Source organism: Dryobates pubescens, chromosome 3 (genome assembly GCF_014839835.1).
Source record: "Dryobates pubescens isolate bDryPub1 chromosome 3, bDryPub1.pri, whole genome shotgun sequence".
Classification (NCBI taxonomy): Eukaryota; Metazoa; Chordata; class Aves; order Piciformes; family Picidae; genus Dryobates; species Dryobates pubescens.
In genome coordinates, this window is record NC_071614.1 from 7,148,495 (window position 1) to 7,171,546 (window position 23,052).

Here is a 23,052-nt window from a genome sequence, read left to right on the forward strand (position 1 = left end):
AATATTTATGTAAAACTCCAAGAAACAGCATAGATAGATGAGGATGGTGTGGAGAGCAGTGGAAGCCTTGAGCAAGCAGTGAGACTTGCCTGCCTCCATGACCACTGCTCCAGTGGAATCTGGGAATCCCTTGTGAATTTTTCAGTCAAGTTAAAGGATTTTATAAAATGAAATGCATATTCCTGACTCATGCCACAGAAGCAAAAACAAACTCACCAAGAGGCTACAAAGCTAGCAATTTCTTCCCAAGAAAAACTCTCCACCCACAAATGAGTAAGGACAATAGCTGAATGAATATTCTGAATTGATACTCACACCCCTTTGTTGCTCCAGCTACACTGGGATGCAAGAAACTGCTCAATTTAGGGATGCTTATTGGCTTAAGTGATGACAAATGATGCTTAATGAGAATGAGCTGATCTCAGACAAAGCCTGACTTGACTTTCAGCATCCCAACACGCTGTGGTGCAGTCATCCAATTAGCTTGGGGTGCTAACTTCTGGGTGGATGGACTCCTCTATCCTCTCAGCTCTCCATACCCCCACTGCTGCTGCTGAGCTCTACACTGATCATCACTACCAGACAGGTGGCAAAGAAGTGTGCACAAATACTTGAAACTGAAGCACCTTTAACAAATTTCCACAGAGCAACCCACACAAGAACATGCACCAGAGTCCACTTGTCAGGTGAGAAGGTTTTGTTGATGGCATAACTCCTCTTTAACAGAAGGTGATTTGAGAGATGGAACCAATCACAACCTTTTCTCCATCACAACTGAGGACTTCTCTTCAGGTTTTAAATAACCAAACATTTTAATGGCAACTATTGATTGTTGTCAGCTGAAACTCCTATTCTCTCTCCTTCAAGGATGCAAGCATTTGTCTTCAAGAGATGAAACCACTCCACACAGGCTTACCAGAACACAATTCACAACCTGAAGTGAGCTTTAAAACCCTGCATTTTCTAAAATCCAGCTGCTTAGCTACAAGGAGAAAGCAGCCTCCAAAGGAAGATCTGAAAGCAAGTGTGAAGAAATGCATCTTGAAACAGGAAAGGTCACACAAAGATTTGAGCAACAGACTTTCAAACCACACCCAGAGCACACTGGAAATTCAGACAGCAGTTTTCATCGCTGGCTTTTTAAAACAGAGTCTTCTTTCTAGAGAAAGGGCCCTGGCTCCTGCACTGTGCTGCTTTGAGATCTAAATTCTTGAGCTCAGTGGGTTTTAAAAATTAACCCCTCCTCCTGCTGGCAGAGGAGGTGTGCCTTTATTAAGGCTGAGCCACTTTCCTCTCTACCTCCCAAGCCCACACTGTCACTGCACATGCTGTTCCTGTCAGCTAGTACAATTCCTTGGCCTCGTATGAACTAGGCACTAAACCCACTTCCAGTTGGTTGCCCTGTGGCTCTTCCCATCCCCAGCATTACCCTGCAGCACCACACCAGCAGCAGCAGAGGTGGCCATCGCCAGTACTTGGATGTAAAAGGCGGGGGCATGGTTTGGTGGAAAGCAAAGCAAAAAAAGGCAAGCAGCATTAGGAATTCTGCATTCCCCCAGGAATCCTAATCATATCACTAGCTGCTAAAATAAAGCCTGGGTTTGTTGAGTGTGGTGGGGTTTTTTTGATCCCTCAAAATTAATTTACAGCACACATCTGCCACAGCAGGATATACCATTTCCCTAAAGAAAATGGGTATTTTTCTTACATAATTGGCTGTTTGATGGCATGCACATGATACATAAAGCATTCATGCACAAACAGTTCATTCTGCCCTGCTTATTTTCCCTGTCATAGCAGGAGTATTTTTAGCTCTCATGTGATCCTCCAGTATTTTCCAGCTCTGCTTTAGTCATCCTGCTCTCACTGAATATTTCAAACTAGAATCTCTAACAGCCTTCAGATCTAAGAACCTCTCTCATGTTTAGCTTACATGTAAATAATTAATTGTATTAAGCTGCCTTTTACCCATGCATTTCTGACGCCCCACGCCCATACACAGGGCAGTGCTCCATGGATTTGCTCTGACACAGAGGAATAGTTACATAAGACACTAAGCTCAAACCCTGACAACCTGATCACCATTTTCAATTTGATCAGATGGAGCTTTTGCTGCTGTTTTCCAGAGGGAGCATTAGAATTGGCACAAACAATGCCCTAATATCTTAATCCTGTACCACAATTTTGCCTCTACATCTGCAGGCTGTTTACCACTGTATCAAGAGAGGAGCAGAGGCTGTAGGAGATAGAAAGGCAGCTCAGGGCTGGCAGATGGCATTAGATTTAAAAGCAGCTGTGGTGCCTTCAGCAGAGAGCCTGCAGCGGTGGTCTGTGCTGCTGGCTCCGCTCCCCCAAGGATGGAAACATCCTGGTTCCCTGAGCAGGGAGCTGCCTTTACCTGGCAAATCCTTGCTGCTCCTATTGCTTCTAGAAGCAGCCTCTGGCACGTGTCACCAAAGCCATCCACCCACTGCACAGCAGCAAATCGGCTCTGTCCCTGAAGGAAGGGACGAGGCAGGGCGAGGGCGGCACAGCAGATTAGTCGCAGGCACCCATTTACGCTTCCATTTCCGAGAGGCATTATCCTTGACCTGCGCTGACTCCTTGCATAGCCTTTGGAAGGGGTAGGAGCCGTGGCTGCTGGCCTGCTCCCTGATTTATGCCAAGCCTGGGTGCATTTGCAGATTTCTCAAGCTCTGGGCTGTTCTCAAAGCATTTTACACAATTAACCAGACCTTTGAGATCATCAAGGCCAACCTATCACCCAACACCATCTAATCGACTAAACCATGGCACCAAGTGCCTCATCCAGTCTCTTCCTAAACACCTCCAGTGATGGGGACTCCACCACCTTCCTGGGCAGCACATTCCAATGGACAATCTCTCTTTCTGGGAAGAGCTTCTTCCTAACACCTCCCCTGTCACAGCTTGAGACTGTGTCCTCTTGTTCTGATGCTGGTTGCCTGGGAGAAGAGACCAACCCCCACCTGGCTACAACCACCCTTCAGGTAGCTGTAGAGTACCCACATGTCTGCTTGGTCCTGACACTAAACACCACATACATTTAGGTATGTCCACTGCACTCTGCTTCAAAACTCTTGGATTCTGTGGAAAGATCTTCTGTGTTCTTTGTTTTCTCTCACTATTCCTTCTTTTGTTTCATTCATCAGCCAAAACAAGGCAACAGTAGGATTTCAAAGCTTCAGTGTTAAAGCAGAGCAAATGACACAAATGAAAAATGACATTAAAAAAGAAAATGTACAAACCCCAAGCAAGCTACTGTGGCAAACTGCTACAGAGGCTGGCAAATGCTTGCTGCATGGGTGTAAGAGGTTACAGCATCAAGCAGCCCACAGTGGTTACTGCTCCCACAGCAAAGTCACTCCAAGTACAACCATGCCCAGAACCTCAGCCACTTCAGCCAAGACCCAGGGAAGTAAAACAACAAAATATTCCACACAGAAGTCAGACAGAGCACTTTAAACTGTGCCATCTGATACTGGTCTTACTCATGGGCATGTATTCCCTCTTTCAGTTTGTAACCTAAGGGAAAATGAAGCTTCAGATGGAGTGGAGAATTCTTAACCTGCTGCAAGAAAACTTCTGAGATCTTCTCTTTTTTGCCCTTTTTGTACAAATGGCTAAATTTGTTTTGCTTCCATGGGCATATTATGGTTCCTGCAATGCCCTGTAATGAATACTCCTTCATGTCCAGCTAAGTATGCACAAGACAGAAGCATATCTTTCATGGTGATTTCCCAATTACCCAGGACTTGCTTCCACATCATCCCAATTGACTCCCAAATGGCAAGAGATGAGGCCCACGCAGATGCATATGGCTCTCCTCTCAGTGTCTTTTATCAACAGACACCCAGTAAAGGGCTCTGTCATGGGTTGAGTCGACTCTGCTGCTGTTTTTCATGCCATGCTGCAGTTAGCCCTCGCTAACATTACAGGCTCCCATCCTTTCAAGTAACCAGGATACATGATATAGTGTGGGGAGGCACAAAGGCACAATACATCAATGAAAGCAACTAATGAACCGGTCCTGTTCTAAAATGCAAGCAACAGTAACAGGTAGAACTCTCATTTCACCTAGCATCATGTATTGTCTAAAAGCCCCTTCTCAGCTCAACAGAACTTCAACTAGTGTGCTGTCTCACACCTCTGGACAATACTGAAGCTACTAATGAAGGAAGCTTTCCCAGAAAAAGCTAACTCTCACCACAGGCTCTTACAAAACCCATCCCACGATCTCAGTTGTCCTATTCCACACTAGGGCTGGGAAGGCACCAGACATGCTCATCATACAACCAGAATGTGACACAAGATCCCTGCATCATCCTCCATACCAGCGAGCTAGTTCCACTCCAGCAGCTATTCTATTTCTCTAGGATTGTCACCTTCACAGATTTAATTCGGATGACTCATTTGTGACTTTGGTAAAAACAGACTGTCTGCAAGAAGAATTAACAAGTGTAATAACGTCTGTATTTAATAAAGATGTCTTCTTCCAGTTCCCCAACTGGCTAACATCATGACATTAGCACTTAGCACTTGGCTTCTTTTTGTTTTCAAAGTGAGTGCAAGACATCACATGGGAAATTACAGCATAGCAGGCCCTGAAATTCAGAAGCTTGGACACGAGATGGTGCAAACCAATGATGTAAACAAGCTTTAAAAGCCCAGAGCAGCACTGCCCTGCTATTAGGTGCTCAATTTCCTGGAAACACTAATGAGCTGAAGGCAGCTGGCCAAGTATGCCCCACTGACGTCAGAAGTGATCAGAGCAGAACGCTAAAATCCGAGCTTGATTCGAGAGCGTAAGCCAGCCTAAAGCTGAGGTTGCCTCATACCTGGTCCTTTGCCAGCACTGGTGCATGTCTGAGCCCATGAGAAGACAGGTCACAGATTTAAGCCAGCTGAAAATTAACTGTTTTGAGGAAGGGGTTGAGCATGAATACGACAAACCCAGGATAAACCACGAAATAATTAGGTGTGCCTATGAGAAGACAAAAAAAACCCCAGCCCACCCACGTGAGGAAGTAATTTTAAACTGGTGTTGCTGTAAGATGGATCACAGTTTATATTTGTCTTCAGAGACTGAATTCTTGAAGGTCCAAAATACCTGCAGTTGGAGAGTTTGCATGGTGAGACTTCTTAGGCAGGTTGAAGATCTGTTCACCGGGATCTGGCGGGGGAATTGCGTCCTGGCCTTGTCGAGCTTCCACAGGATCGTATTCCTTCCCGTCATAGTTAGCATCAAAGAACTTTTTGAACCACTGAATGAAATCTAAGTTGTCCTGGAAGCGCCCTTTGACCAGTTTTTCCACGGGAATTACCTGAAAGGTAAGAATAAAGGTTCAATCACATATCACTGCCTGGTTAAAGTAGTGTTTCCCTCCCACAAGAAAGGGAATTATGATGGATTTGTCAGTGCTCCTAAGAAATAAGAAGGACATTGAGACATTTGAATGTGTCCAGAGAAGGCCAACAAAGCTGGGGAGAGGCCTTGAGCACAAGCACTATGAGGAGAGGCTGAGGGAGCTGGGGTTGATCAGCCTGGAGAAGAGGAGGCTCAGGGCAGACCTTATTGCTCTCTACAACTACCTGAAGGGAGATTGTAGCCAGGAGGGGGTTGGTCTCCTCCCCCAGGCAATCAGCACCAGAACAAGAGGACACAGTCTCAAGCTGTGCCAGGGGAAGTTTAGGCTGGAGGTGAGGAGAAAGTTCTTCACAGAGAGAGCTGTTAGCCATTGGAAGGTGCTGCCCAGGGAGGTGGTGGAGTCACTGTCCCTGGAGGTGTTCAAGAGGGGACTGGACGTGGCACTTGGTGCCATGGTTTAGTAGTCATGAGGTCTTAGGTGCCAGGTTGGACTTGATAATCTTTGAAGTCTTTTCTAACCTTATTGATTCTATGAAATAAACCCAAAATACAGAGCCAGCCTTTGAAGTGGCTACACAGTGGGTGTCTGTAAGCCTTCATAAGAGCTCTTCAACAGAGTTACTCCTTCCTTTCTGCAGTGAGAGCCATGATAAGTGAAGCTGTTCTAAGAGTAACACCACATTCAGGTAACTAAAGATTTGCACTTGGCATCCTGAAAATGAACAACTCTTCAAAAGGTACAGACAGGAGTTTCCTGCTCTCTGCTCTACTTTGAACTACAAAAAACCCCCAACAAACCACAAACCCAAACCAGCAGCTTTTCCAAGACATGCTTAAGTTCAACCCAGCCTACATTTTGGTAGTACAAACTGACTCTGAGGTTTTAACCCTCTAATTTTTTCTGCTCCATATATAGCTATACATAGAACAATTTGCAGACATGAAGTTGACTAAAATACCTAAGAAGTTTCAGTAAACCAGAAGAAAGGCTATGAGGATATCTACACACTCCTATCCTGCAAAAATTTTCCACAGCAATGAAACCTCCAGAAGGTGTCTGGGGCCAACATTAAAGTGCTTAAGCTTCCCAGACACTACGGGCAGACAAGGAATACAACTGCAGAAGAAGGGTTGTCCTGTCTTAATTCCTGCAGCTGATTAAAGGCCCAATTTAAATGGATCTTAATGCCTCCTAAAGGCATCCAATTTTCTGCTGGAAAAAGGGTACCTAAACCCATTGCAATTTCCCTTTCTTCTTCAAGGTTAAGCCAACTTTACAGCATTTTATAAGTCTATGATAGCGCTGTAAGGATTAACCTAGCAATCTGCATGTCCTTTCAGGTTGCTCCATTTATATCTTAACTCTAAATTGAGAAGTTAGAGTAGGTTTGCACCCTGCAGAAAAAACTGACCATGGTAACTTTACTAGGCTTTCCAATGTCTCAGAAGCAAATCACACTGTAAGCAGAAGCACCCACAACATTTCAGGAAAGAGTAAGGGTTTTGCAGTGCTTTATAAAGGTCTTTGGAGCCTCTCTGTTAAGGCTGTGTAAATCTCAGAATAAGGCAACATAAAAGCCTTAAAATGGCATAGAAGTAGTGCATCTGTGTAAGACTACCAGGACAGCCACCTAACTTTCATTATTCATTTTTCTCCACACAGTAATTGAATTGGTTGAGTCCATCAAACTCTCACATTCAAGCACAAATCAATACTTCACGGCTGAAGCAGCCACTTCCATTCTGAACTTTACAACATCACATGTGCTGCCCAGCCTATTGAATCACTGGGTAAATTATTCCACCTCTTGAATAATTTATATTTCTTAAACCCTGTTTTGGACAAGAAACATGGAATACTTATAAGAGCATACTTTTATCTAGCTGGAAATTCAGGTTATCAGTAATTTTACTGTCTCTAAGGTTCACAGATGGTAAGGAATTTCCAACACATGGTATGTTATCAAAAGGGTCTCTGACATTAAGGCATAATGAGTTAGGCCATGCAACTCCTCAGTGGACACATGGACTCAATTTTCAGTTTGTACCTAAACAGAGCATGTCAAATTTCTTCCTTTGTACCTAAACACCCTTTTCAGATTACGAAAGGGCAAGAACATCTTCACATACAACTTGTCACTCCAGTTTCTCAGCCCAAGAGCTGAGAAAGCGGACTTTAAAGATTCTGACATTTTGTTTCCCTTACTTACTGTTTTCATCCAGTTCATACAACTTTTAAAAGCTGTAGTGATGGAAAAACAAGTACAGAATGCCTACCTTATCCACATTCATTCTTTTAAATGATGCCTGCAGGAGTTTGAAGTTGTGAATGTATTCATGCTCCAACTTTGCTTGAAACTTTACTTTCTTCAAGCTAATGCACCCTGGAAACAACATGTCCATGAACTGGCAGTAAGCTGCTCCTGTAACAAGAGGAAAAATAGTTATAAAATAATAAATATCAGATTTCCCAAGGACACCTTGTGCTTAGCTATTTGCAAACAGGTTTGATGTGATTAGGAATCAAACTAAAACATTCCCTAAAGGAAAAGGAACCTTCTGGCAAGTTAAAAACATCAGATGACAAATTTCCACCTTCTTATAGAAAGCTCTGTAAACACAATTAGCTGTCCAAAACTCATCCTCAGCAGAAGTACTGGCAGCTTTGTGGCAACAGAAAAGCAGGGATATACAGATAGTGCATGGCTTGACTACACTCATTGCTATTTAATTCAATGCAAAAGGATTATTATGCAATCATTTCATGTTATAAATTGAATTTGTTCCTAACGCTGTCCTTTCATCCTCCCCATACCCCAATTATAAGCTTTACTCTGATATGGCAGTAATTGCCTGGAGGCCTTGAAAAAGCACTGCACAACCTTTCATCTAGATCCTTTTAGAAAACTAGAAGCCCAAAGTGTTCACAGGAGAGTTTTCTCCTTCTGCTGGTAGCACAAATTCCATCTGCATGCCTTCAGATAGAGTCTTGCAAGCTTTAAGATTCTTGTTATGGTACTTCCTTGTGTTTTCTTCCCATCCTGCTGGCAGGAGTTTCTGTGCCTTTGCCAGCCAGGAGGTGGTCCTGGGTCTGCACAGCACCGGAGGGCAGAAAGCGCTGGACTGCATCCGCGTGACAGCACGAACCTGGTCTCCGATACATCGAAGCTGGCTGCCAGGCTGCTTCCACAACAGGAGGATTTTATTACATTGGCAAACCCCATTCATTGTAACCCTCCTTCCCGAGCTACAGAAGCAGCCTACCAGCATGGACTGAACTAAACACTGTGAACTGCAATGAGAGGAAACTTCCCAACTCCCAAGAGGCATAGACCTGCCCACCACAGTAACAGGAGAACATAAACATATCATTACATTCAACAGGGACTACCTGATTCTGGACATGCAGGCTATGTACATATTTAATATTATATAGGTATGTATTTATAATTTAAAAATTATACCTTCTGAAGCTTGTAGCTGTCACATTGCATTTGAATGTTAAACATCAGAGCAGCAGAATGGGGACAAAGTTCCTACGCTGCCCACGGCTGGGATTTCCTGGGGGCAGCAGACAGAGCAGCCCTCCCTCAAGAGATGCAAAACTGCAATGGTAGAAGCCCCATCCCTGAAAGTTTTTAAGGCCAGGCTGGATGTGGCTCTGAGCAACCTGATCTGGTGTGAGGTGTCCCTGCCCATGGCAGGGTGGTTGGAACTAGATGATCCTTGAGGTCTCTTCCAACCCTGACAATTCTATGATTCTAATATCTTGGACATGGATGTGTGGCCCTCTGCACACTGGACAGCACTTAGGCCTGTTCAATTTACTATACACGTGAGGCTTCAATGCAGGTACACTACAGGAAAGGAATATCTTTAACAGAATGCATAAAAACTGGTAGCAGAGATAATGATAGGGCTTGTGACACAGCTCTTGCATAACTTACATGAACAAAAGGGGGTTTATGCCACTGTATTTTATTCAAGACTTAAAAACTTCCCTAGATTTTCTAGAAAGAAAAAAAAAGAACATGAAAACTGAATACCAAAAAGCCCTAAACCTTAACAACTCTGTAGAGAGGAGCTGAAAACACACTGCCTGTCTAGAATCACAGAATTGCTTTGGTTGGAAAAGACCTTCAGGATCATCAAGTCCTAACATCACCATGGCCATTAAACTATGTCCCACAGTGCTATCTCCACACATTTCTTGAACACCTCCAGAGACAACTCCTCCACCACCTCCCTGGGCAGCTTCTTACAATGGTTTTCACAATAAATTTGTCTCTACGTCCAAAAACCTTTTATATGCATAAACATACACACACACACAAACAGAAGTGACTTGAAATCACAGATGACAACTACAGCTGGTAGCCCTGCAGAAGAGTGATCAATGTTAAAAACCTCTTACCCTGTGTTATTTAACAAGCAATTTAGAAGCACTGGCTAAACATCCTTTTGCATTTTGATTCTGTTCCATAGAGCATTGATGCAGCCATTAGTTCCAGAGGAGATTCAGAGGGCAGGCTCCAAGCTGCAAGTGTGGCTGTGCTGATTGCTCCCCCAGCAGCCACCACTTTGGGATGGAATTGGAAAAAGCCCTGCAGCATCCCACTTTGCAGGTGCTGGTTGGGCTTCCCACACCAGGCTGAGGGCACAGCAGGCACCAGAGGGGAGGGGACCCACGGGGTTGGGTAGGCAGGCAGCTGCCAGAGGATGGAAAAGGATGCTGGGGAAGAATTAAGATACAAAAGAACAAACTGAGAATTGAAAAGGTGGTTTAAAGCTATTACAATTGAAGACTCAGTTTGATACTCACATATTTGATACCTAAAAAAAAAACATTTGGGAAAAAAGGCCAATTGCACCTTTTTCTGTGATGAGAATTGTCTGTTTGTTTGCTTGAAGGAAATGAAAGAAGTTCTTCCCCATGAGGGTGGTGAGAGACTGGCACAGGTTGCCCAGGGAGGTGGTAGAAGCTGCATCCCTGGAGGTTTTGAAGGCCAGGCTGGATGGGGCTGTGAGCAACCTGGTCTAGTGTGAGGGGTCCCTGCCCATGGCAGGGGGGGCTGGAACTAGATGATCCTTGAGGTCCCTTCCAACCCTAACAATTCTGTGATTTTCCAGGTAGTATAAAACGTAAATCCAGTCACATTACATGCAAGTTCCTTCAAATTATTCATTCCCTCCAAAGCTGCAGCAACTTGACCACACATCTGGAAAACAGAGGACGATCTGCAGATTAGTCACCAGTACCAGCACTGGAGCAACAGTTGTCAGTGCTGACGGGGAGCTGCACACACCCAGTAGTGCTGTTGCTGGGGTGACAACAACAAAAAAGCAGGCCCTTGGCAAGGAGCATGTGTGACCTAATGGTTTTGATAAGAGAGGAAAAAAATCCCACACAAACACCAGCAACCACTGTTTACAGTACAGCAGCACTTGGGGCTTGCCTTTTGCTTCAGGCTTCCTAGAATGGCTTCCTTTGGGAGCGACGTCAAGGCAGGCAAAAGCAGTAGGTTCTTGACTTTCAGAGTGCAGATTTTCATTTAGATTCCAGTTATGGCTGTTCTGCTATGACACTCGAGGTTTGCTGTTTGGTTGTTCTGTTGTGGGGTTTTGGTTTTGTTTGTGCATTTATGGGGAGGTTTGTTTGGGTGGGGTTTTTCCCTTTTCGTGTGTGTGTGTTTGGTATTTTCTCTTCTTTTTAATTTGAAGTGGGCATGTTTGTGAGCATGAAGTTCTGTTACACACAGCCACACTTTCAAAAAAATAATAACTGCACAATTCATGTTGAGTTCTCCACTGGAGACCACACTCTTCAAATTACACAGAATGGCAGGGGCCTCCTCTTCTCCAGGCTAAGAAACCCCAGCTCCCTCAGCCTCTCCTCATAAGGCTTGTGCTTCAAACCCCTCACCAGCTTACGGTGCAGAGCCCAGCACTCCTGCAGAGCTGCGTGACCACAGCTGCTCAGTGAGGGCAGAGTGAGCACCAGCATATACATGGAAACTCCTGAAAGCAACATCCACCACAGTCTACACAGCATTCCTCTTACAACCTTGCAGTGGTCAGAGATATAGAATCACAGAATACATCTGTGGGTGGAAGAAACCTCCACAATCATCCAAGCCCAACCTTCTAGCCAGCATTGAGGGGTTACACACTAAATCATATCCCTAAAGCACCAGGTCCACACACCACTTGAACACCTTCAGGGATGGTGACTGCACCACCAACCTGGACAGACCATTCCAATGCTTGAGAAGCCTCTGAGTGAAAAAGCATTTCCTAATATCCAGCCTGGTGCAGCTTATAACCACTTCCTCCAGTCCTGACACTTGCCACCAAGAAGAGGCTGGTCCCTTTCTCACTCCAACCTCCCTTCAGGTAGTTGTAGAGTTGTACACTGACTGACATCTGCTTCAGAAAGCCCACTTGTATTCCAGCTCATAGAACCACAGAATCAGTTTAGTTGGAAAAGCCCTTTAAGATCAAGTCCAACCCAGAACATCCACTGATCATTCTCTGTCATGCATGTGGGAGGGAGGTTTCCCCTGTGCCAACTTGTATTCTCCTCTTCTTAAATATGCAAGCTGCTAAGCTGCTCATAAATTATACACAGCAGAGCTTTTAATGCTCAATTTTTTAGCAATAATTTATTTTTCACAAAGCATTAATTTTTTAAATGGGAAGGTCAGAATAATTCTGGGAAACACAGCTCCCACTGAACTTAAAATAGCTGCACAGCTCATCAGGCCTAAAAAAAGTAGCAGGCAAAACCCACCCAAGACCTTCTAAAAGGGGGAGACCAAGCAACTGACTCCAAGTGCATTGAGTAATTAAATAGTAATTACTTGTTTTTAAGGTGAAAACCTTGTTTAAGTTCTATTCCTCCTAAATTCTTACTGAATGACATCTAAAAGGAAAAAGTAGTGATAAAAAAAATCATTGCCTGAAAATCTCACAACATGGCTTTGGAAGCTTCCTCAGACAGTTTTGGAAGTGATCTTAAACCCAATCATTAACATCCATTGTATCCCTCTCATCCTAAACATCATATGGAAGACATTAGAGAGTCATTGACATGAAGCATCCTCTGTGCTGCATGACCTCAGGACAACATGCCAGTTCCTTGAAACATGGCTTGGTTACAGAGTGCAAATGGGATCAAGCCATGTTGTCATCATGTTTCCAAGTTGCTCTGCAGACTTAGCCTTTGCAGCGCTGCAAACTGGAAAACAACCAAACCCACTGACGTTGAAACACGCTTCAGCTTTGCAGGCATTAGCACACTGGGTTGTAATCATGCTGGCACCAATTGCTCCAACAGGGTCCTACAGTGCAGATTTCAGCAACATAGGTGTAAGAAGATAGGGATTCATATGGGCACCAAGCAAAATACACCTTCTGAGCCATGTAAAACCAAATCCTGGGCAGCTACACCACAGAATACACCCCACTTGCATGTATATATAGGCAAATGACACACATGAGGAAGTCCTTCTCACCATCTCTCTCTGCCTGGACAGCACACCTCGCCAGTCCCCTCAGCCCTGCTGGGGCTGGTGACCAGTCCCAAAGTCCCAGTGTGCAGTCCCTGGATGTAGAAGACCTTGGACATTCTTCACAAGCCAGTAACAACTCTAATGTTCTCCTCCCCACACAATACTGCTCACAAAGGACAACAGGCTGCAGAAGATGTGATGGAGCTCTCTTCCAAAACCTGAGTTGGAGAGGTGACAGACCTCTCCAACAAAGGATGACAGAAAAACCAACAAAAGATGACATCTGCCCTGCCCTCACCCTGGCTGCCTTCCTCCAAGGCCAGGATGGGGCAGTACCAATAGAATGCATGCATGTAGGGACCATGTATTTGCGCAGGAGGAATGCCAACTGTGCTAGCTACAGCAGTCACCACATGAAAAATTCCCTGTGGCAACATCCAGGACATCTGCAGAGAAACCATCACAGTCTGAAATCTGAAAATGCCAAACCACATGCTCCCTTTATAATACAGTCATTTATTAAAGGCAAGAGGGAAAAAAAACAACCCAGCCTGCCTTTAATCCTTTATCCTTGCATACAAATCCTGCAAGACAGAAGGTCTGCATGCACTGGAGGCCAGACAATTTGCAAGTTTATAATTCTAATGAGAATTTTCAAATGCAGGAGTGAGGGGAAAGGATTCTATATCTTTTTAACCTCAAAGGATTACACGAGTATAGCTAAGCCAGAAATTACACCTTGCTTCGGGCTGCATTTTCCTTTCTATAGACATTTACCATTTCTAGCTTCCTTATTCATAATTTATATAGCTTGTACACTTTGTGTTGTCTCTTTTTAATTCACATGCAAGCCCTCTCTAGTCTCCTGCTGACTCTTATTTTGAATACACTCTCATGTAGCAGCCAAACACTCATGAAAAGCCTTGAAACACGTTCACTTGGTATTCCCTATGGATGAAATCCAGCCTTGGTAAAGAAAATGCACTTACAAGCTATTTAGTCAGAATTCTTTTCAAGAAGCCACTGTGTATTCATGACAAAAATAGCAAGACTCCCAAGAAACAACTAGGATCATAATTCATGTGAAACTCCAGCTCCCCAAGACTGTGGGTGGTGCACAGGGGATCCTAGAGCATTAAATCCACTTGGTGGTTCTCGGTTATTCTTCATTCATGTATCAAATTAAACACTCTCAACTCTAATGCCTGTCCAAAGGCAAGACACCATGCCTGCAATGAAAGCCATGGATGATACATTTCATACTCAGGTTAACAACCTTGCAGAAAGCCCAACCCAGGGACCAACAAGTGACAAAATGACGCTCGCCTCAAGTGAAGAGAATGGTATGGCTTTGAGGTGCTCATAGAGATTCTCTCTTGAGTCATCAGAACTAAATTACCAGAGGAGCTGCAGACTAAATTTAGACTCTCCAGGGCTGCATCCATCTATAACCTGGCCTTTTTGGCACATCACAACTACAGCAGGCATTCAGAAAGCTCAGGGGACACGGCAGTTTGCTCGGCCTACTTAGCAGAGACAAAAATGCATCTAAAGCTCCCAAAGAATGCAAATGCTTTATGACTAAGCCAGCCTCTTCCTTTGCTGCTCCTCATCCTATCAGCTCTGTTCCTGTTAGATGGCAGCTGGGGAATAGGCTGGTACTGCTACAGGATGTGCATTATCAAAGCTCCTTCAACAATGCAATGAGAAAAGGAGGTTTGATTGAATTTTCTGCTGTGTTAAGCTTTAGGTATGCTCTGAATAAAGCCTTTAAGAAAAGCAGAATGCCACATTATCCCTTACTGTTTAAGCTCAGAGTTCCAAAATTATTGCTAGGTTGGCTGCAAAATGTGGGCACCTATGAGTGATTGCCACATCTAGGTAGCTCATGTTTTCTGGAAGGAATGCCCTCAAGCTTTTAATTCAAACTTAGCACCCTCCCACCTCCACCCCTGCTTCTCGCCCCTGCTGTTTTTTGCCTTCCTTTTAGCTTTATCTGGCCTTTCGATTGCTCCTTATTAACAAAAATGAACAAGAATTGATTAGTCATATAAGAGCATGACAAATCTTAATTTTATTTTTTTTTTAGGGAAAGGAAAAAAAGGGAGATGCCCATGCAATTTTAGAGCAGGTTATAAAAATTCAATTATGGTGGCTCTGCAGCTCCCTGTTAATGCTGTGAAACGCTACATAGCTGTGAAGAGTTTCCCACATATTCCTGCTCTTTGAAGTCCAGGAGAAATGCTAGAGTATTTTATGGAAGCTAATGTTAAGCTGCATGAAAGCTGCCAATGCTTCAAGGAACATCAGCCAAAGGAATGTCAGAATGAATGAGCTGGATCAGCCGTTCCCAAACTCTGGTCCATACCCTGCTTGCTGCTGCTCTGCCTGTCAGCTGGCTGGTCACTTGTGCTACTGTTCCCCCAGTTTCTATCCTGCAAACTACACACAAAATACATTAAACAAACTACTTGGTGTTTACACAGTAAACTATGTTAAATACAGCAAGATTCCCAAAGCTTCTTTCAGTTCCCACATCTGCATGTCTTGCATGTGAGAAATCAACTCTTCAGTCTGAAATGGAAAGGACCTAGTCCATCAGGCCAGTGCAGCTGTGATGACTGCCATCATCTAGCAGAGCTACTAGAATGCTTCTTCAGATAAGAACTATTAAAGCCCCTTCTTGGGCTGTAATGTAAAAGGAAGAATGTGCAAATATCAAGCTCAGCTATCAAACCAAATGGGGAAATTCAGCATCGACCTGTTAATATATGAATGTAAAAGCATCAGGTAACGACAGCAATTAATACAGCCCAAGAAGTTCTAAAGGAAGAAAAGACTGAATTTTATACAGGATGGAGTAAGAGCTCTAAATAAGATGACCTTTTTTTTCCCCCTCCAGTTTTTCCCTTGTGGTGCGTCCCAAAATCCTCACTGGAGGTCACGGAAAAAGTTGTGTAAGGAGCTGTGTAAGGAAATGGGACAGGGGGGTTGTGACAATTTCCATGCTCTTCTGCTGCCTGCCTCCGCCAGCTTGAGGGCTCTCAATGTGATCTTCTGAAAGATATTTAACTCATTGTGTTCTGCACAATCCAGTTTTCTTAGATCACCTCTTCCCTGCTTTCGGAAAGGGTTTGGGATTGGTATTTTTTCATAAGCCCACACACATTTAACTTGACGGAGAATTCACTTCAAAAGCTTCCTCTCAACTGTTTATGAGCATATAAATAGCTATGCAGGAACAAGTCAATAACTTGTCTAGTATGCTTCCTGTTTCAAACAATGGCAAGCATTGGGCATTTGGGGATAAACATATCCATTTCTTTCCCTCTCCTTAGAAAAGTGTGTGTGTGTGCCTCTATATATACAGCTAGATCCATATTTACACACACACACGTGCACACACATCCCCATCTGAGTATTTCCTTTATGTGTAATTCACCAAAAGAGAATACTTAGGCTAACTTCCAGACATGTAAATGCAACAGCTAAATATAACACTTCAACATCAAATTTAATAACCATTAAAAAGGTTATTTCCTATGTTCTATGTCTTTAGTTAGTTGTTTTATATCATTCACTTACATGAACCTTAACCTGCACTTCTTCAGCCTCAATTTTATAGTCACTCTGCAAGTCTGCTTCTGCTGCTGAGATTTGCTATATTGTCAAGAGCAGGCTATGAGGGAATAGAACAGAATAGAACAGAATAGAACAGAATAGAACCAGACCAGGTCGGAAAAGACCTTTGAGATCGAGTCCAACCTACCACCCTCAAAGGGTTTTCTGTACCTTTCAAGGCTCATCTCTGACAGAAAATTGATCCAGAATAGTAGGTAAATGTCCCTGCAAACATCAGCAGGGACTTGAGGACCCTTAGCAGGAAGGAAAAGGTGCTGGAGACTTTTGCTCACCCAGGGTGACAGCTGTCTGTCTCTTCTTCAGCCATGTTCATTCTCCATTTGAAAAGAAACCCCCTCAGTAGCTTTAAAACACAAAAGCTTCCCACTGTGCTCTTTCCTTGCTTAGTCAACCTTTTTATTGCTCCTATGTATCTTCTGCTACATTTGTCCCCTTCACCTCTGCATCTGTTAGGCTTTCTCAAGGCACCTTATCTGTCCATGACGAATGCGAACACAGGAACACTGCTCTTGCACATGCATTAGTCAGAGGAACTGTTTTATGTCAAAGTGAAAAGTTATCTCTTTTCAACACATCAGACTTGTAAAGTGGTTTTAAAATAAACATTTGTAGAGCAGAACACACTTTCTTACCTGAACAGAGTTGCTCGACTTTTGTGTAGTTTAAAGCTAATATATCATTAACCCATGCGATGATGTCATGTCTGCTCATAGTCTCCTGGGTTATAGAGGTAGAGTACACGTTGACCGCCATCCCCCAACTAGGAAACAAACAACAAAAGAAGAGAACATCTGTCACATTTGGATAATTCTTTGCTGGATACAGTGAATTTACACTTCTTGTTAAAAAACAATAAAAATAGAAGGAAAAGCTGCATCTCTACACACACCCTTCTCACCTGGCGAATAGAAGAGACCAGACCAAGTAGGAAAAGACCTTCGAGATCATCAAGTCCAACCTATCATCCAACACCATCTGATCAACTAAACCATGGCACCAAGTACCCCATCCAGTCTCTTCCTAAACACCTCCAGTGATGGTGACTCCACCTCCTCCCTGGGCAGCACATTCCAATGGAAAATCACTCTATGAAGAGCTTCTTCCTAATATCCAGCCTAATCCTCCCTCAGCACAGCTTGAAACTGCGTTCTCTTCTTCTGGTGCTGGCCGCCTAGGAAAAGAGACCAACCCCCACCTGGCTACAACCTCCCTTCAGGTAGTTGTAGACAGCAATAAGGTCTCCTCTGAGCCTCCTCTTCTCCAGGCTAAGCAACCCCAGCTCCCTCAGCCTCTCCTCATAGGAGCTTGCAACAGGTTGCACAGGGAGGTCATAGCTGACCCCTCCCTGGAGGTGTTCAAGGCCAGGTTGGATGAGGCCTCAAGTGACCTTGTCTAAGGGCAGGTGTACCTGTCAATGCCAGGGGATTGGAACTAGGTGATCCTCAGGGTCTCTTCCATCCCAACCCATTCTATGAATCTATTTATTTAGAAAGGGGGCTTAGTTTTTATTATTTGATGACAGCTTCCCCAGCATCTTCTTGGAATCTAGGAACATATTTCTCTGGCTCTCTTTGTGAGCTTAAAGTACATACAAACCTCCTGTATTCTGCTTAATGCTAATCAGGTAAGGGGAAAAAAAAAAGAGAAATCAGTCTAAGGTTACACAGACAGGATTTCATCACACAGAGCTGCACAAATATAGTGACCTGATATCGATCACTTTGTTGCCAGTGCAGGATGATCAGACTGCCTAACCCAGTATTTAATTTTCAGATAGCTTTTAGACGATGCAGATGTTCTGCTTATTCAAATACTGGCTTCTTATTGGAACAGAGGCTTTTTGGATCATTAGTCCAGTTCCTAACAGTCACAGTGTCATTTACAGACACCAGATATCCTTTCAAATCAATTTCCCAAGCTCTATCCTAAATGTAACTGAGACTTGCACCCCCAAATGTCTGGTTGGTAAGCTGCAGAGCCCAATTCCTATAAATCATTAGGAACATTTCCTCCCAGCTTAAACCCATTTGTTCTTCTGCCAACATTATCCTCCAGCTCTAATGGCTTTTTCTTCTGCAGAGCTGATTTCATAATGTGTTAGGGATGGCACTCAAGAGTTTGTCCTAATGCCCAGGTAGTCCAGATTAAACAGATCAATCCTCCAAGTCTCTTATCAAGTCAGACCTTCACCTACTGGTCATGCCAGCAGTCTTCCTTGAACATAGCTAAGCAGTTTTAAACTGTGTTCAGATAACATTTCACCAAGACCTTGGAAAATTACACTGTGCTGAAAATTTTCATAGCCACATCATCTTAAATAGATTCTTCCAGTTAGCTAAAGTCCTTTCCTGCAAGCAGGTAATTCATAGTAGCTTTTCTCATCAGTCCTCATGTATGTAGACTGGAAACATGCTGCAGGATTTTATCCCTTGTTATTCTATACCAGTCACACTCAAGTTTCTCTCAACAGTTTTAAAGAGCTGAACCAAGATCATTCACAAAGAGAGTAAATAACAGTCTCAAAAATAGAATAGACCAGACCAGGTTGGAAGAGACCTTTGAGATTGAGTCCAGCCTATCATCCAACGCTATCTAATCAACTAAAACATGGCACCAAGCACCCCATCAAATCCCTTCACAAATAGCTCCAGTGATGGTGACTCCACCACCTCCCTGGGCAGCACATTCCAATGGCCAACCTCTCTTTCTATGAAGAACTTCTTCTTAGCATCCAGCCTAGTGGACCTCAAGAAGTCACTAGTAACAGCCTGAGTATGGAGTGTCTCAGAAATGATCAAATACTCAAAGTTGCACTCTTATTCTCAGAATGAAAGGGTTTGGTGGCCACTGTGCATCTTTGCCTCTAGAGAGGCCTTATAGTTAAATTTTAACTGGCTAGCTTCGGTGCCAGCACTGCCACCTCAGCCTCGGACCTCAACCTTCGGTACTAGAGAAAGAGAGCAGGAGCTACTCTGTGGGATCTGAGATCTGCATGGACTAATTCCACTGAGAATTTGCAGAGTTGTAACCATTTGAAACTTGACAGCCAGTTCTGCAGTCTTTGTGTTCTCTGCAGGGTAGAGTTAGGTACACTGGAAAAACCCAGACAAAACACATGGAAAAAGCCACCAGCATGAAATTTGGCTCAGCAACATGCAAGTGTATAAATAAACTAGAGAATAAATTTAAAATACAAGATGACCAAGTTCCTAATACAGGTCACTTTCTAAGAAACACATTTCACAAACAGAAGGTTGCTCAAATTGTCCCCATCTACCAACATTAACACATTAACATCCAAAACATAAAATCATGGAGTGTGCCTGGGGAAGAGAGAGAAACTAGGCTCAAAACATTCATGCTCTGATAGTCAGGCTACTGCTGCCAGCAATTCACTTGGAACCAGGCTGCTCCTCTACCAGGGGCACCTCCAGAGCACAGATGAAATGAGCCTGTCCTCGGCCTGTTGATTTCTTCCTGCAGGCTCCCACAGCTAACTGTATGAACACAGCCCTGCATTCACTGCAACAGCTAGCAAAGGTCATTCTCTTGGCACACACCAAGTGCTTGGATTGAACCGAGAGGCAGGAACAAAGTTTTAGAACCAGGGAGTGGCCCTTTTACATTAAAACTGCACCAGAACTGCTGGCCATGAGAGCTCAGCTTCCACAGCTGGGTGCAAGGGACTGAGCAGGCAAACAGCACCTTTGTTACCAAAGGCATCTGGAGTTTGAAAATGTCACTTGCTTTTACTTGAGTATTTTTAGGCTTTTTATATAGCAAAACTAACAGGAAGATACTACCCCTGTCACTATTTAACGTTCAGTAATGCTTGTAAGATCAGTTCAAGCAAACTGCTCAATAATGACTTCAATACTCAAGTTTCAGAGTAGCGAGTTTAATATTAAACCAGGAGATCAATATGGAACACCCCACTCGCTTCCACAGAAGCTAAAGACATTTAGATGCTACCATTTGACATATAGCTACTCTGATTTGTGACTGCCACTACTTCATCCAAATTTTAATTGTCCTCCCGAGGCCAGGCAGAGCTCAAAACCACCATCAGCTAGCAGCAGTGAAAGTAGCAAATCTCCTCTGTTAAAAAGATCAAGAAAATCCACATGCTGGAAGGAAGCAGAAACTTCCTCCTCATCCTTTTCCAAAAGCAGCTTGCAAAGAGAAATAACCTGCCCTGCAAGTGACAGGAGAGCAACCAACCTCCTTTGCTGCAGTGCATGCAATGGAGAACAGGAAGCAGTGAGTAAATTAATAACCTTGAATTTTACAGCAATACTCTGAAGTGTATCTGTAACATAACTTACACTGTGTCTGCAAATGGATTATTATGGGTCAAATGTTCACTTCAGGCTACTAGAGACAAGAGCTTCACATTTGTACACTGGTATGCACAAAGGTGCATCAATATAAATATAAGCAAATGTGTGCCACACAAACCAGAATTCCTGGTAAAAAGTTCAGTAATGTGCCATTGCTATTTCCTCTCAGGGGCTTGTTAACATATGTCTGAACCATGCACAGCCTCTTCTCCTGAAAGGGTTCACCAGGTCTTTGCATCTGCTGCCCCCTCACCCACCTAATGGTTACGCTCTAAATAAACTCAGCTGGGAAAGGCTTCCTTTGCAGCAAGCACGTTCTAATTCAGTGCTCAGATACACACACACATATCCTGTTTGCCACACAGACAGGCCTTGAGAAAACAAAAATCAGAAAGGATAAGCAGAGTAGGTAGCAGGGCTGCCATGCTCAGCGATAGACAAGAACCCCTGCACTCGACAGCCACAGCTGGGCTGGGATTTTCTCCAGGGTTCAGTTCCCCGAGTGCTGAACTACTTCAAAAACTGTGATCCAGATCCAAAGCACATATTAATAAACATCTCTAAGGAGATGCAAGAGAACAGCTGGGCAGGTGGAGAGGCACAGGCTGTACTCTGTGAACAGCCAAGTAGCTAACAACTTGATTGCATGTCCTAACACACTACTTCTTCGCAATAACATTACTTACATTTCCAACATCCTGGGTTTTCCCTTGTTTAGGCTGAAGGTTCTCAAGCATTAAACATTGCAACGAGGCTTATACAAGCCTGAAAGCCAGCACCTACCTGAGGTCTTCCACCTTTCATAGAGCTGCCTGGCAATTCTACAGTAACTAAAAGCAGATGGAAGACTGAGATTAAAAACCTCTGACTGTTACACTTAACCACAGAAGACACTCCCTTGTTTTATTTACAAGAAACTGAAATTAAACTCCCCAGTAAATGCAAACAAGCCATAGGAGAGTCGTCACACATTAATCCAAGCCACTTCAGAAAACACTTCACACACGCACAAAGAAGCACCACAGAGTTCAGAGGATTAGTTAGGGGCTGAAAATCATGTATATGCTTAAGTGATTTCCCCAGTCAGACATACACTGGCTCAGCATGTCTGATGGTAAACATTACACCCAAAGGAGTATTAATTTTTTAAGGCATTACATGCAGCACTCAATGTTCAGCTATTAGGCATTTTTCCACTTCTCTTGCTACAGATAACTGCAGCTGTTCCAGCTGTATCTAAGGACAGTTGTGCAAGACACTATTTTTCCAGTGAGAAACTAGAAGTTGTTAACAGCAGAAGCTGTATTACGACAAACCAGTAAAGAGAAGACTGGAAGGAGTACAGCCATGAGTCCATCTGTAGTGTAAAATCTCAAACAAGCCTTCCTGGTTTGTACAATTAGACACAGTACTTTTGTCCCTAATAAGGGCTCTTCACTCGGTGTGGAAAAAGGCAGTCCCCACAGAGAGTTGGGACACTCTGTGATTTGCCTTTATTCTGTTCCACAGAACAGGGGATCTAGCAACTGCCAGCACAACCAGCACTGCAAGGCACACAATATATACAACAGCACAAGTCACTTGCTTAGTTAATCATACTTCCCCATCCACCCTACAACATGTATATGTATGCTATCTAATGATCAAAACATTTTAGGGAGGTTCCCTAATTAGCGTGATCATTTTTACCTTAGGGGGGTGTGTTTTAGCATTGTAATTACCCAAGGTTATTTTAGGATACACTCTTGGCTCATCTATGGTCCAGAAGTTATGTATTTTGGTGTCTTATGTCTAAACAGCAGCAACACACCACATAAGACGCGTGTTTTGTTTCACATACTACCCACTCTGTGACGCCTTGACCACGTTTCAAACAAAACTGCTTGACAAATTTTTAGCCTTTTTCTTTCCACACCAGCATGATGCTTGGTTTGTACATGCAGTAGATAGCCTGTGTGACCATACAAAGAGGAGCCTTCTAGAAGTTGGCACCTGATAGCATCAGGATAGATGCTGGCAGTAAAACAAAAGATCTCACTGAAAATTACTGAAGTGGAAGGCACAGCATAAAAGCCAAGAAATAACTGAGTGAAACTGATGCAGCTCCTGTTAGAAAGGCTTTCTAGATTAAAGCTACTGCAAAACAAAAATCCCTGAAGGAAGAAACCTGCCA

The 23,052-nt window shown here is 43.6% G+C and overlaps 1 protein-coding gene across 3 annotated transcripts in view; it reads right to left on the reverse strand.

Annotated features, from left to right (window-relative positions):
* MAPRE2 (microtubule associated protein RP/EB family member 2) overlaps nucleotides 1-23,052 on the reverse strand; it is a 70,490-nt gene that overhangs the window by 14,969 nt on the left and 32,469 nt on the right. For 2 of the 3 annotated variants that reach the window (XM_054179633.1, XM_054179632.1), the window contains exons 2-4: nucleotides 17,172-17,299; nucleotides 7,664-7,809; nucleotides 5,129-5,342 (exon numbers count right to left, since the gene is read on the reverse strand). In XM_054179633.1, the coding sequence (XP_054035608.1) occupies nucleotides 5,129-5,342; nucleotides 7,664-7,809; nucleotides 17,172-17,292 (481 nt within the window). In that variant the 5' untranslated portion in view covers nucleotides 17,293-17,299. The remainder of the gene's footprint in view (nucleotides 1-5,128; nucleotides 5,343-7,663; nucleotides 7,810-17,171; nucleotides 17,300-23,052) is intronic. The other variant, XM_054179634.1, reaches the window with a different exon arrangement.